Source organism: Phaseolus vulgaris, chromosome 2 (assembly GCF_000499845.2).
Source record: "Phaseolus vulgaris cultivar G19833 chromosome 2, P. vulgaris v2.0, whole genome shotgun sequence".
Classification (NCBI taxonomy): domain Eukaryota; kingdom Viridiplantae; phylum Streptophyta; class Magnoliopsida; order Fabales; family Fabaceae; genus Phaseolus; species Phaseolus vulgaris.
In genome coordinates, this window is record NC_023758.2 from 16,400,250 (window position 1) to 16,416,072 (window position 15,823).

The 15,823-nt window shown below is 40.8% G+C and overlaps 1 protein-coding gene across 1 annotated transcript; it reads left to right on the top strand.

Moving 5' to 3' along the window:
• Positions 1 to 225: 225 nt before the first annotated feature.
• On the top strand, positions 226 to 2,164 carry LOC137810809 (uncharacterized protein At4g06744-like). Its single transcript, XM_068612261.1, has one exon. The coding sequence runs from the start codon at positions 596 to 598 to the stop codon at positions 1,943 to 1,945; it is 1,350 nt and encodes a 449-aa protein (XP_068468362.1). The 5' UTR covers positions 226 to 595; the 3' UTR covers positions 1,946 to 2,164.
• The last annotated feature ends 13,659 nt before the right edge of the window (positions 2,165 to 15,823 follow it).

The following is a 15,823-nucleotide window of genomic DNA, read 5'->3' on the forward strand; positions in this document are numbered from 1 at the left end:
AGAAAAGAAGGGATAGAGTAATGTTATACGAATAATGGTGTGAATTTATTGCGTAATTAAGATTTAATATTTTAGTTGACCCATACATATGATTTTGGTTTTACTCCTTCAATAATACTTTTGTTGTTTTTTTGGTTTTTATAAACCTAAAACTTTTGAATTAATTAATAGCACTACTTGCTAATAACGTAACTTACATCTAAATATGTTATGTAGAATGTGTGATAGAGCAATAGCTAAGATGACCAAGGATTGAATATTTGTAATAAATACATATTTATACCCTTATAAACAGCATAACTTACAACAAAAATATTCGAAAAAGAAAAAATGAGTGTATGGTGGGTGTCCTGTTCATTTCAACTTTGGAAGTATTTGGGTAAAAGAAGGTGGAGAACGTGTCAAGTTGGCTTCCCAGCAGAACACAACAAATCACTGTCTTTTCTTAGAAAAAGAAAGCCAAACAGCTTCTCACGAGAGTGCAGCATATCTTGGCCGCCATCCAATTCAAGCCTCTTGACTTTTCTCTGCCAATATCTTCAGCAACACACTATATAAGAGTAGCAAAACCTTGCTTTCCTCCTCAATCACCAAGATGGAAACAACGACCAAGACCATTTTCTCATTCTTTTTACTCTCCTCACTCCTACTTCACCTTTATTTTTCTCAAGGGGTAGCACAAGAGGTGGCAAAATCCGAGAGCGAAGCATTAGGGGAAGCAGAGAAAAGAGAAACATTAGAAATTATAATAGGTGGTGGAGGTTCCCCTGCTCCTTACCCTGTTCCCTCCCCTGAAACTCCATGCCCACCTCCCCCACCTAAACCGCTTAGCCGTTTAGAGAGAGCTCGTCGCGTGCTTCTCAATTTCAAAACCCTCATTCTTGACCCGACATGTTACACGCAAAACTGGAACGAGAACACTGACACGTGTGACTTCAGAGGGGTACGATGTGCCTCATATCCAAACTCAGAAGAGCGAGCAGTTGCAGGACTGGACTTAAATGGAGCAAGAGTGACGGGTCAAAACGGGTGCCCTTTGCCCGTCTCATCTCTCTTGGGCGTGAACCAAATACCCGAGTTAACATTCTTCCACGTCAACTCTAACAGCTTCGCCGGCTCGGTCCCCACGGATATCACCAAATTCCCCTTCTTCTTCGAGCTCGATCTCAGTAACAACAAAATCAAAGGCCAGTTTCCCATCGACGCGATTACGTCAAAAGTGCTAGTCTTCCTTGACCTCCGCTTCAATCAACTCACCGGCCCAATTCCCCCCCAACTCTTCCTGAAGGATCTCGACGTCATCTTCATCAACAACAACCAATTCACACAGTGTCTCCCCCAGAATTTCGGCTACACACCGGCCCGCTACCTCACTTTCGCCAACAACAACCTCACCGGCCCCATTCCAAAGAGCGTCGGTTACGCACCCAACCTTACCGAAGTTCTCTTCCTCGGGAACAAGTTTGACGGCTGCTTGCCCGTTGAAATTGGAAACCTAAAAAGAGCTGTCGTGTTTGATGTGAGTAAAAATTTACTCACCGGCCCAATTCCCCACTCCTTCGGGTGCTTGAAGAGCATTCAGTATCTCAATTTGGCGCAAAACAAATTCTACGGCTGTGTTCCCGACAATGTTTGTCAAATTTCTTCTCTCCGCAACAATGGTAATCTTTCCTTGGCCGACAATTATTTCAACGACGTTGGCCCCTCCTGCTGGAGTTTGATCAAGTCCAAGGTTTTGGATGTCTCAAAGAATTGCATCCGGGGGCTCCCAAACCAAAGGTCGCCCTATGAATGCTCCCAGTTTTACAAGAGGAAAACGACGTGTCCGAATCCGAGTTCTTTCTACTATGTGCCGTGTAGGGGAAACCCCAGTTCCGAAACCACTGGTTCAACTTCTGCGCCGGTGACTTACAAGACTCTCAAACCGCATCGTCTGAGATTGTGATAGAGTGAGATATCATCGTCTTAATTGTGGTAGACTATTTGGTCGGTTTCATGTTATTAATCGCTGTATATTTCTCTTTCCTATGTGTTTTGTATTCTGTGTGCCCATTAATAAGCACTGTCGTGGAATTGGGCATCGTGGCTATTGCTTCTCTGGTGTCACTCAACTGTAATTTCCCTAAGTTATCGAATAAAATTTGTACCATCTTTCGATGAGAAATTCTGTAAATAGAAGGTTATGATATCATACAGTAATAAATTAATATTTTAATTACATTGTATTTACTTTTTAATTTAAACTATTATTATATTATTATAATGCTTGTTAAGTATATATATATATATTATTTTTTTTTTAAAGAAATCTTTTCCTAAATAAAATTTGGGTGGTACATATACAGTAAGATATATACACTTTACATATTAATAAATTATTATTTTTATTTTATTTTTAATTTAAAACATTATTATAATTGTTAAGAAATGTGTGTTTCGGTGTCAAAATAAACTTTTTCATAGAATTTTGTTTGTTTGGGCATTTCAAAAAGCACAGTTAACTTTGTAATATAACACTAAAACAACATTAATTTAACAAATACTTATAGTAATATAATAATATTTTAAATTTAAAAATAAAAATAAAAATAAATAAAATATTAATATATTGAAATGTGTTTCACTGCTAACATTTCCTCGCCCCTTCCGTACTTCCTTTCTCTCAACATCAGTTTCTTCCGGTGAAATGTCTTGTCATTGTGCATTTTATAAAGGAACCATCATGTATTAATATATTGAAAAGATACAGGTTCTGTTCCAACAATGACTTTGAGGCGTTTACTTCTTAAACCTTAGTGCATCCATATAGCCACCAAGTTTAACTAAAACATTTCGTCACAGAAAAAGGTTTAACTTAAATACGAGGTTTAACTTAAATACGAGGTTTAACTTAAATACGAGACCCCATCACAACTTAATCTCTTGATTTGGGAGGAAGTAAAATACAAAATTTGTTTAACAATTATCACTTGCTTCATCTACAAGAATCTCTTCCATACTATAATACCAATAAAGTCACGGTGATTTCTTGTTTGCGAGTGACTAATAATTAAGTGCCAAGGACAAACGCTACCGTAGCCAACTAATAGAGGTAGCTTACAAAAAATTTGAGTTCACTTGTTCAAGAATTATCTCTTCTTGTCCTTAAAAGAGAACCATCTTCCAAAAAGATGATTGTGACATCTTTAAGATTAATTGTGTATTGAAATAAAAAAAAATGATAATGGTTCTAAGTTAATTGTCATTGTACCTATATAGGTAAATAAGACCTAAATAATATTTGAAACTAGTTGTACAATTGCTAACGTGTTAATGATCTCCTCGTTCCTTCCTTCAAGTCTCCTTCCTCAATGGTTGGTGTTCGGCCGGGGTTGACCTGAAAAAGGTACTCCGACGATCAAGTAAATACTCTGTGTAAAGAGTGTATATTTGTAAACGGATTAAAGTGTACCTTACACCTTTGCAAAAGGTTTATTTATAGTGTTGGTCATGTGACCTTGTTGTGATGGGTTGAATATCAGTTATCCACTGATGCGTATCGTGATCCCTGATTTATAGGGAGATACTGGTATATAGGTATGTTGGTATAGCTGAAGAATATCTTTAATACCTTTCAGTATTTAACATTAGTATTTAGTTGATTTCTCAGAGATATTTCCCACATAATTTGGGACGTGATTATGACTCACAAAGTACTCTGGTAACTATCGTTGTTGTCATTTATTAAGTGCCTTGAAGTGTACTTCGACACGGTCGGTTGGTCACCAAAGCCGAGTGACTGACTCATCCGATACTGACCGATATAGTCATCATTTATCCAATTTTTATGATGATTATTGATTAACCATGATCCAAAGATTAATGACAATTTGGTAATCAATTTAAGGTGGGAGTAACACACATTTGATGATAGTAAAACTGTCGTTATTGTGGTCAAAAGTGATTTTAAATTTCTAACAAAATAGTTTATTTTCATTCTCTTTTGCTAGTTATTCTTTATTAGACAACTTGGAAAGCTCTTTGTGGTCATATTGTGTTATCATCACTAATTGTTGTTACCACTCATTGCCTTTGATGCATGGTTGTTGTTTTGTCTCTATGGGATGAAGAATGATAATTTGTGTGTTCTTCATGATTTTCTAGACTAGTTGTATCTCATAAATGTTTCCTTTGTTTTTAATTTTTGTTTTTAATATAGATTTGTATTTTCTGTAATAAATAAGAGTATTTTTGTTTAAGTATTGTCTTTTTCACCTAAAATTTTATATAGATCGTTTAATACTACAAGAAAAATCATTTTGACGGGGGTTTATTTTTACATTACCAAGGGTTAAAACCTCTGTTAAGTCATTTACTCAGGATTGTAGTTTTCCCCACTAAATCATCTCTGTTTTTTTTAAACCATAGAAAAAGTCTTTCAAAATGTTTGTTAAATACCATGGGTTTAAGAACATTCGTAAAATACCATGAATTTCAAAATCTCCTAAAATACCATGGGTTTTTAGACCACTGTAAAATACCATGGGTTTTAAGACCTCTATAAAATACCATGAGTTTCAAAACCTCCGTAAAATACCATAGGTTTCAAAACCTCTGTAAAATGTCATGGGTTTCAAAATCCTAGTAAAATATCATGGGTTTGAAAACTCCGTAAAATATCATAGGTTTTGAAACTAAGAACATTTGGTTATTTACTCATTTTATCATTTATCCATTAATTAAATTTTATTTGCTTTTTTGTACAAAAATTTCTTAGAAGCAATGATTAGGACCTAATTATTTGTATAATTAAAGCAACAAAACTACTAAATATTAATTGACCAAGATCACAAACTTCTACCGTAGTTAGATGCACAGGTTGAATATCCACATTTTACAACTTTTACAAAGGTGTTAGTAAAATTACCAGTTAAAGCCATAAGACTCAATAGATTTTTTAGCTAAACTAGATGAGCAAATGACTACAAATGAGCGATATTAGATTATATATTGGTGAGGAATTTCTACATAGGCCATAGTGCGTAACAATGTTTTAGTTTTAGTTTTAGTTAAAAAATATGTTTTAGTTTTAAAGAATATTGTTTAATAATTATTGGTGAGTAACAAATTGCATAATAGAAGATCTATTCAATATTTTTTTTTAATATATGTGAACAACATTAGAGACAAAGATAAAATGAAATGGAGGGATTAATATAGTTTTACAATTATTTGTTAGACTATCCCTACTACAAATTAAAAGTAAGAGTTGTTTGATTCAATTGGAAAAATTGGGATCAGGATATATTCTTCTCACTCTTTTGTATTTTAAAAAGCATGATAATTATGCTGGACAGGGGCTCGGTCAACGGCTTATCTTGAGAATAGCTCGGTCCTTGGTGTGGGTTGGCGAGTGGTCAACTCGGCTTTTGAGTTTGGGTAGAGATCATGGGTTTGACCCAATTGAAGGAGCTCATCGAAAACGAATACAATGTGGCTACCCTGTGTAAGGGTAAGGCCTGTTGTGTGTATGTGCTTATAGATAATCGTGTATGTTTGTTTTTTGCATGTTGGTTACGTATAAAGTATTTTTGATAGATGCTGATAATAACCCTAAAAAATAAGGGTGCGCGCTTATAACAAAATGTTGAATAATTGATGCTCATGACAGGTGGGTTTTTTGTTATTATTTTACGTGCTCAGTTTTATTTTCAATTAGGATTTTATTCCCATGAGCAAGTGTTGTTGCAAAGATGGATATAAAGAGGGAGTGGATCTCCAAGTGAAGGTACGTTTTCTAAGACACTCGACCTAAATGCTACCTTTGAAGAGCCCTAACTATTTGATCGTCGGAGTGTAATTAACAGGTAGGGCACCCTCTGTCACAATGGAGCCATATTCCAGTACGACCAGGAGACACGATCCTTATCACCTGAGAAAGGCATTCAAACGGTGAGAACAATAATATTTTATCTTTGATTGATATTGATGCCCATATAAAATTCATTTATATCGATTCCTTGCATATAAAATTATTAAGATAGTCTCCTAAATATCGATTCCTCGCATATTTATAAAAACTTTTTTTCATTATGAGCAGATGTTGATAGCAATTAACATTTCAAATCTATTCCCAACATTCAAATATGTTAAGCATTATCATTTAGGTCAGATGCATGGGTACAGTGTGGATGGTTGAACCTCCTGGATACACTCTACCAATGGCCACTACACGAGGAGGATTTCCATCAACAAATAACCTGCACTGATAGGAGGATTCAGTGTCATCATCTTCAAAGTCCTCCATATCACAGCTACCTTTGGTGCTAGCTTGACCACGAGCATAAATTACATTCACTAGTTCAACTGGATTATATCTTTGCTCGAATTCAACTTTTAACTCTTGAGTAACTTGTTCTTTTATGCTCTTAGTCAGGTGTCCAATCAACCTCTCTGTCAATTGTGCAACTAATTGATCAATCATCGTCAATTGTGCATTGTGTAACACCAACACCAAAACAAACCATACGAACACGCTGAGGGTGTTCTTCAGTGCCAATGGCCACGATTAAGATGTCATGTCAACCTTTGGGAACAAAACTTCCATAGGAGCTTTCCTCCACTAGCTCGTCCTGTAAAATATAATACAATGTGTTAATATAATAATATGTAATGATAAGTTTGTAAGACTAAAAATATGACATGTAATTAAGAACTTACAATATATAGAGAAATCTCTAATGATTTCTCAGATGTCATTTGACCTCCTAGTTTAGTTCTAGCCAACTTCCATTTCTCATGTCGACTAAGAAGGGATGGAGGATAGATAAGTTCAGCAGAACCAGATTCTGCCTGTTGTCTCTTTAACTTTTCTTCTACTATTCTTCTCTCTAGCAAATCAAAACCTCCCCGAGACAGTCTGTGGGGGATAGTATTTTTTTGTGCAATCATTTGAGTTTTCTTCCTTATTTCCTGTAAGTACATCATACACATATAAATTATGAATTGCATGATAAGATAAAATAACATATATAATGAAATGTTCACTGTACCGTCCCGTATCCGGGCGTTGACAAAGTCAAGGTCAAAGTCAACGTCGGGGTCAAATTCAATATAAGGCGTCGCCTAGGTGAGGCGACGCCAAGTGCAAGCATCGCCGAGGCGGGGCGTCACCGAGAGGAAGCGTCGCCAAGATAAGGCGTCGCCTAGTAGGCGTCGCCAATATAGGGCGTTGTCAAGGTAAAATGTCATAAGAGCAAGGCAACCGCAGCGTTGCTCCCCGATACCCATGGGTAGGAAAGACCATGGAGGGAGTGACGCCGTGGGAATCAAGGCCATAGTAATAGCGCCAGTGGAGAGCAATCTGACTCATGAAGTGCCCATGCTGCTCCAGAGACGCCCTTGGGATAGTTACGACTCATGAGAAGGGTCACGCCCGGGGCAGCCAGGTGCAGGGTATGAGAGGAAGGTAGATACTCTCTTAAAGTGAGTGGCTAGATGTTTGGGGGCATGAGTTGGCACCCAAAAAGTCACCCCTTGCGGAGATGCACTCCTAGGTAGGAGGACTCACACGAGGAAATACCCCCAAGTGGGGTCACAGTGCTGTGAGGCCCTCCACGTGTAATAGCAGCGAAGTCAGAATAGAAACGTCAATTTGTCAGGTACAAGGTAATTAAAACTATTTAATAAAGTTTACGTTTCGAGCGTTTAAGGTACTATAAATGCTCCTAAGCGGTTTGAACGTCTTAAAGGCGCTGAACGTTTTATAATTAAATGCGCTTTAAGACGCTTTAAATGCTAGAGTAGTTTAAATAGCGCCTTGAATGTTGGAAACGGGGTTCGAACTTTTGGCAGACTTTCCCAGAGTATACTCTAATTGCTTGCTCGAGTCTTGAGGCTACAGACAAGGGACTAGAGAGAGGTTGTTTGCCAGAGGGAGAAAGGAGACACAATACACAATTTCTTTTGACCACCTTCAGAGTGCCATTCACGGTGCTCCGATACGGAGGTGTAGAGTTTTGGTGTTTCTTGCTAGCTGACTTGAGCGTCGGAGTGCAAACGGCCGCTAGGGCGCCCTTTTGTCCTTCTTTGCAGGAATCCACAGGTAACCAGTGGGAAGGAGTCCCTAGCTTACGGGTGAGGTTGCGCACAAAGACGTCCCAGGTCAACCGGCCGGAACAATGTGATACGTGGTCCCTGATAGCTGTCGTTTTGTTGTCAAATTAATATGATAGTAGAGATGATAAAGAGATGATAGTATAATTGTGGTCAGATGACTCCAAGTTGTCTCTCAACAAATCCAATAGTGATTCAATTAACCGAATTCAAAACCTATCTGCAAGCAATGAAAAGTTAGTAATAACAATAATAATAAAAAGGTGGTTAAGATAGTTATGCAGGAAATATAAAAGAGATTGAAATAGCAAATAAAAAGTGGTTGATCCCCAAGTTTTTCCACCATTGAATTCTTCACAGGTTCTCTAAAGATTAATCTTTTCTCATTCCTCCAAAAGAGCTAAACCAGATTAAACATGCGCTAATCTAATTCAACTGAAACTCACCAGTACTGGTTTAACCAGTACCCACTTTGTTCCATGCATATACTCCATGGGAATGCTTACCTCCTCTCTCTCAAATCATGCGCCCAATAAATTAATTAGAACAATGTGAACTAACTAAGAAATTAAAGTTTAAGATAAGGAAGACTCTCAATCATGTGTTCAAGTACAACCTCTCACAAAAACAAGTTTTCTAGGAGATTAGACTATTAAAACAACTACTATAGAGAATTAAAAAGCGAAACTTTTATTGAACAAAACCTCAGAACTCAATGGGGAATTAGAAAAGAATCAACCAAAAAGGTTTAGCCTTCCATATATGGAGGCAAAACAAAAGAATTACAAAGAAGAAAAGAATCTAAGAAAACCCTATGAAGCTATCCTTTTCTCCTTGATGCTTGTGTCCTTTTATAGGTTTTTCTTCTCCAAGGATCTTGGGAAAATATTGTAGTTTATATTTTGTTAACAGTTTCCGACTTTCCGACTTTCCAACTTTCCAGAATTCTTGTATTTTGCAGAAGATTTGCTTCCAATTCTGTTTCTAAGATATTATAGATTTTATTTTCTCTTTCTTCTCCTTAGAATTTGTTTTTTGTTTTGGTTCAAGAAGCAAGTTGCAATTTTGCATATTTGGCCCATTCACAAAGGTAGATGCTTCCTCTGGATAATGTACTCTAAAAACACAAAATTAACAATAATAATAGTTAAGGCCCAAATAAACCCAATTATATGAATCTGAATTACAATAATGGATTTATTTATTATTATAGTCCAATAACCCATGATTAAAGCTATTGAGTGTGAATAAGTATATGCTCATCAGTCCCAGTCAGGGGTCAACTTAGATCGAGCTAATACTCCTAAATAACTTACAAATTTAGCCTGGTTAGGGCCTAATGCCCTAATGTGAGTTGATTTTAGGATTGTTCATTTAGGTGACACTTTAGATTTATGATTGAGATTTTTTAGACAATTAAGAGTGAAAACCTAAAGAAAATCTCCATTGGACATTAACTTAACCAAGTGGTTAAGTAGATGTGAAGGTTCATTTCACAAAGGAAAAAGGAAAAGACAATGATAATATGAACGTGAAGCCAAGATAAGGTGCAGAATTAAACAAGGAAAGCAAGAACAAAAGGTAATAACCGAAAAGACATAATGAAATCAAAACAAGAACATATTTATGAATATAATGGAATGAAAATGGAAGGAAGAGATGAAGGAATAAGGAAGCTTATGAGAGTGGAGTTTGAGATAGGGAGCACGCCACTTGAAGGATGAATTTACTCCAAGATAAGTGTTGGAATCTGCCACTTGAGAGCTCTCAAATTCTCATAATATAAGACTAAAGATTAAGAGGAACAAGCCTCACTAGCATCACACACAAATTGTGCAGAGTAACTTTTCTTCTATTCAATTCAACTTGTCAATACAATGAGGGAGGCCTCCTATTTATAATAAGAGGAGCCTTGTAGAATAAGAAAGGAGAGGGGTAGGAATTTCCATGAAAGGGGGCGGCCTAGGGTTGGACTTTTGGTCAATGTCGCCCCTTCCATAGCCTTCTAGAAGGTAGGGTTTCCTTCCTACCCTAATGAACTTCTCATAGGCCCAATTTTATAACTTCACCTCCTATTTGCTATATGGACCTACTCTTGCTTATTCTACTATTTGGACCCCTCAAGTGAGCCCAAATTATTTACAACATATTCTAATCATTAAGAAGACCAGCAGGAAGATTCTAATAGTCAAATCCTCCCAAGAGACCACGACTGACCTCTTGTTTAAACCAATGTCCATTACAGATTTGTGCCACCATTGCATGGCATAATCCAAAAATTCTAAGGAGGCTAACTTAACTTTTTGGTCATCTTGGACCTCATGTACATTAAAGATTTTTTCTACTTTAGCCTCCCATCCTAGGTAAATACTGGGATCACCTTCCCCACTAAAACTAGGAATTTTTACAAATGGTAAAGAAGGCTTTGCCACATGTTGGCGCCTATCATTAAAATGATGCATCTTCCATTCGTCCTCCTATTCTTGGCTACCATTGTGTTGATAACTTCTTGATTCATGCCTTAGACTCCATCTTCTTCCTCTTTGGGGTGACAAAAAATTAGAGAAAAGAAGTTAGTAAGAAATTCACGAGCAAGGTTGTGCCACTTGTATCAAGATCACTCCAAACACTCAAAGAAAGAAATTTCTTCCCTTAGCCAAGGTCTTTCTTGTGGATGAAAAACTCTCAAATGAAAAAGGTCAAAGCCTTCAACTCTTGATCAAAGTAAATTCACCACCAAAACCCAAGGAAAAGAAATAAAATAAAAAAACAAACAATAAAAGCTTAAACAAGAAAAGCTAAACCAAATTGGAAAAAAAGAATGATCCTGCCGGTTGACCTGAGTGCAAGAGCCTTGCCACGTCGAAGGTTTCTCCTTCTGGATCAGCTTCGCACCACGTTAGCTTCTGTCCTTCACACCTCAATTCTCCGCAAGAACCTGAAAAAGACAGAGTGGCGCCGCTGCGGCCGATCGCGCTCCGACGCTCAAGTCAGTGACGGAATCACCAAATACTAGGAGAGAAAATCTCAACTCAAGGAACCGTGCAAGAATTCTCTCAGCGTACTCAAGAGTTCTGGAAAACGTACCTCAAAATCTGTTAAGAGTTCCTTATATACCTGAGCGTTTCTCTCTCCTGACGGTTACACCTCTGGACACGTGGCTCACATCCAACTGTACACGTGTCACCATCTGGATTCCTCTCCACTTGAGCGTCACTTCTACTCTTCAAGCTATTCGACTAAGTTACCCATGCGAGGAGTAACTACAGCTTCCTTGGAGCGCGACCCCTTAAGCGGCGAGTACAGGGTGTCACCATGCACACCTTCTCTGTGGTCTTTCCTGCTGCTATCAAGATCTGCTTCACTTGCACATCGTGCATGTTCTGGTAAACTGTTCCCTTGCCTCGACCTCTGGCTAGGGAATGATCATCTGATAACTTCGTCCTTCGTACTAGTACCCCTTGAAAGTCTTAAGCAAGCCTTCTTGATCTTTCGGCGATGTGCCCCTTTCGGCGGTCTCTAACCACTTGATCGCCTAAACTCACATACGGTGACTATGACGCAAGCCCGGTGACCGCTGGTTATACATACTAGAGATCGGAGAACGTCAACTAAACGGTTGACGACTACACAGACTTCCCAACGTACTTCCCTTCTGTCAGCCAGGTGTTCCGCTCAACACGTCTATATTATCGCTTTCTGCCACGTCATCACTTCCGACTACCCGATCGGTACACAAGCCCCCCAGTCTTAAGTTGAGACTTGACCAGCGAAAAGACTAAGAGGTCACGTCACCGTCGATCTACGTGGCACTGGTGCAGATTTCCGTACGCTCGTACCCTCTGCCTTTCTGACGCTCCACCAACCCCTTTTTCAATCACACGACACGTGGCTTCATCAACGATCGTCTTTAACTGTCGTTTGCGCTTCCGAAAACGTTCGAAAAACCCTTAAACCCTCGCGCTTTTCACTGTTCCATCATCTTTCTTCACTCTCAAGCATTCCAAGCGTTTTCTCTGTGAACCAGGAAGCTTCTCGTCCCTCTCAATCTCCAACTTTCTTCATCGTTCATCTGATCACAAAAAGGTACCCCTTTTACTCCTTCTATTGGTATTTGCTGCATTTTAATCGGTCTGCATCATCCATTAACTGTCTGAAGCATACGTTGTGGGCTGTTTTTTTCCTTTTCTCTTTTTCTCGTAACCTAGGGCTTCGTCCTTCATAACGTTTATCTCAGCGAACCCTTATTCGTTCGCTCTGTCTTCTTCGTCCTCAATCGAGTCGTTCTCTGTTATCCTCATTTCAACCCTTTCTCTTTCCTTTGCAGTTCCTGCGATGGCTCACACGAAGTCCACCGCTAACCCTCCTTCTTCGTCGCGAAACCCTCCACTCAAAACGCGTAGGGTTGCCCCTGGGGCAAATCCTCCACCAGCGCGCAACCCACTACGAGCCTCTGGTGCTCCTTCTAATCAGGCTGAGAGGCCTACCTCTTCTCACGCCAATCCCACTCAGGCAACTCCACCAGTCGCCGGAGGAGCCTCCCTTACTCCGCAAGACTACAAGGAGCTCTACCCTTGGGCCACCCCAACTTTTCTAAAAGAGACCTCTTCGATAAACACTGAGTTGGGCGTGCACCGACTAAGGAAAGGAGATCAGCCTGACCTTTCCTTCCATAAAGAGCATGATAGCAAAGTGGCTGTGCTGCCCTGCCTCCCAGGTGAGCCGATCTGCGCGGATGATAAGGGGAACAACGGCGAGTTGTTCTGCTTCATCTACACCACTTTGTTCAAGAAAGTGAAGCTTAGGCTTCCTTTTACCCGCTTCGAGAGAGATCTTCTAACCGAGCTCAATATCGCCCCCGCCCAGCTTCATCCCAACAGCTGGGTGTTTATAAGGGCGTTCCAAATTCTTTGTGCACATTTGCTGTTGCCGGCCTCAGTCGACGTCTTCCTCTTCATATTTGAGGCAAAGAATCCCGGAGATCGCCTTTGGGTCAGCTTGAACGGAATTGCTGGGAGATCCATCTTCTCAATCTTCCAGCAATCTTACAAAGACTGGAAAGGGAAGTTCGTGAAGGTGTGCCAAAACGACCAAGACCCCTCACTGCTCGACGGCTTCCCCTTGTATTGGGTACACAAGGGGGACAAGGACTCTAAGGACAGCTTCAGAAGACCAAGGAGTCCTGACAACATGGGGGAGTTAGACAAAGATCTTTGCCTCTTCTGGAAGAGCGTGGCCGCCGCTAACATCACCTTCCCCACTGCCTCAATCATTCCCTACGATTTTTTCGAGAGCCAACTCGAAATACACATAGGTTAGCTCCTACCTCCACACCAAGTCTTTCACTTTGAGCTAATACTAACTTAGCGTCTTCACCACTCTGTTTTGGCATTCCATTATTCTGTGTTGACCCTGATCTTTCATCCATGTATTGTTTGTGTTGTCTCTGCATAAATACGCTCATATTTTCTGTTTCTGTTTTGGTTGCTCACCTATTCTTTTCCTTGTGCAGATAACATGCTGGGAAAAGGGAAACTGGCAGAACTGAGGGCGATCGCCCGATCCCACAAGCTTGCGGCGGGCTCCCAAGCCGTGCCCAACCCGGTTGTGGCGATCGCCTCTTCCGAAGGCAAAACTCCTCCCCGAGGTCCAGCTTCTTCTGGGGTACTACCCGCCCCTCAAAGGAAAAAGCTGATCTTGAGGAAACCAAAAAGGAAAGCTCCTCAAGTGGTGCAAGAGGAAGAAGAGGATGATAAGGAGACTGAGGATGGCCTCGTCACCAAGAGAACAAGGGCGGTTCCCTCTTCACCACCAGCACTCCCAACACCAACACCGCCCTCACCTCCAGCTCCATCACAACCAGTCCAAGCAACACCCTTGGCCGCCGCACCCCCCGTGGTTGAAAGCAGCGACCCCAACTTCATAGAGAACCCTCCAAGCGCCTCCACACCGTTCGTATCTGTTGGAGAGGGTCCTCCTTCTACCACGTCTATTGCTGGGGCCGCACCAGGAGAAGATGAGGGCGCTCATAACTCGCCGATACTCATAACAGAATCTCCAACCTCACCACCACGCCAAGAAGCCCCCCTTGCCCTTCAAACTCAAGAGGGTGGTGGTGAAAGTCAACACCAAACTCCTCCAGCACCTCCACCAGCAACAACCTCAAGCCTCCCAACCTCCTTCGAAGAGATCTTGGGGCCCTTCACATCTAAACTGAAGATGATGGCGGAGGATCTCCCCTTGATTGTATCAAAAGCCGTGAAGGACTCCCTCAAGAAGCTCCAAGAGGAGAACTCAGCGCTCAAGGAGTCAAATATGATGACAAGGGCTGAGGCTGAAAAGCTCACGTGCAACCTGCTGATGGCTGAGTTGGAGCACTCAAGGCTGGAGGACGCCATGGATGCTGAGCTAAGGAGCACACGCAAAGAAGCCTCCGATCTGCGCCAAAAACTGCTCCTCCAAGTACAAGAGAAGATCGACTTGGAAAGCAAGTTAGTCCCTTATAGGCTCAAAGTGGCAGACTTGGAGGCTGCAAAAAAGGCGGATGCGACCAAGGTGGAAAACCTTGAGAAAAGGTCAGCAGATCGGGAGGTTCTCCTTGGAAAGGTCGAAAAGGAAAGGGACGATGCTCTTGCTGAGCTCGCCAAAGCTCGAGAGGAGGCAAAAACGATTGCTACAGAGTTGGCCCAAGCTCGGGACGAAGGCAAAAAGGCTGCTAAAGAACTTGCTCAAGCTCGCGAGGAAACCGAAGAGCTGAAGAAACAAACACAAGAGCTCGAGCAGAGCACTGCCCAAGTCCTCACCGTCGGGTTTGACGCCACTCTGGAGCAAGTAGCATGTCAATACCCCGAGCTCGACCTCTCCATGGTGTCAATCTGTAACGAGGTGGTGGATGGGAAGATTGTACCCTCTGAAGACTAGCTGCATTCCCCCATCACCTTGTTTTTGTAAAACCTTTATCTGTAATTACTGCTTATGTAACTGTTTACATTTGTATGCAAACTCGAACAACCACTTTTTGTATAACTTTCAATGCCGAAGAGTTGTTTTCTGATACTTCTCTTTAAATGCTTCTTACTCGCTGTGTGGTTAATCAACATAACCGGTGAAACTTGCTTAAACAAATTAACTCAGCGGTACTTTGGGCTTAACCATTCACTCACTGCTTTGAACTTGAGCAAACTGTTAATCTTATAGCAATTTATCGAACTGTTAACTCAAAGTAAAACTTGAGCAACTATTAATTCTTAAGAGATGACATTCAATATAACTTGCAAACTTAAGGCAATAAACCTTAACGTAAGCTACTTACTAGGCAGTAGGTTTTAACTTAAACTAGTATCACAATACAGTTTACCTGATCTGCCCAGCAAAGTGAGCCCTTATTCCTGTCATCACCTGGAACTCTTCTGATCGCCGTAGGGTTCTGGCGATGTGAACTTTCTTGCCTTCATAACTTGACCATTGTTCCCTCATTTGGGGGGTAGAGGCGCCTTTCGGATCCTTCTCTACCTCCCTGAGTTTCAGAACAATGAGCTTGTACCGTCCCGTATCAGGGCGTTGACTAAGTCAAAGTCAACGACTGGAAAGTCAAAGTCAGCTCGAGGTGTCGCCCAGATGTAGAGACGCCAAGAGGAAGCGTCGCCAAGGCAGGACAAGGCGTCGCTAAGGCAAGGCGTCGCCTAGGTGAAGGCGTCGCCCAGGTGAAGGCGTCGCCCAGGTGAAGGCG

What these genes read in the sequence shown, in the direction of transcription:
- LOC137810809 (XM_068612261.1), top strand. Translation starts at nt 596, where the DNA reads ATGGAAACAACGACCAAGACCATTTTCTCATTCTTTTTACTCTCCTCA.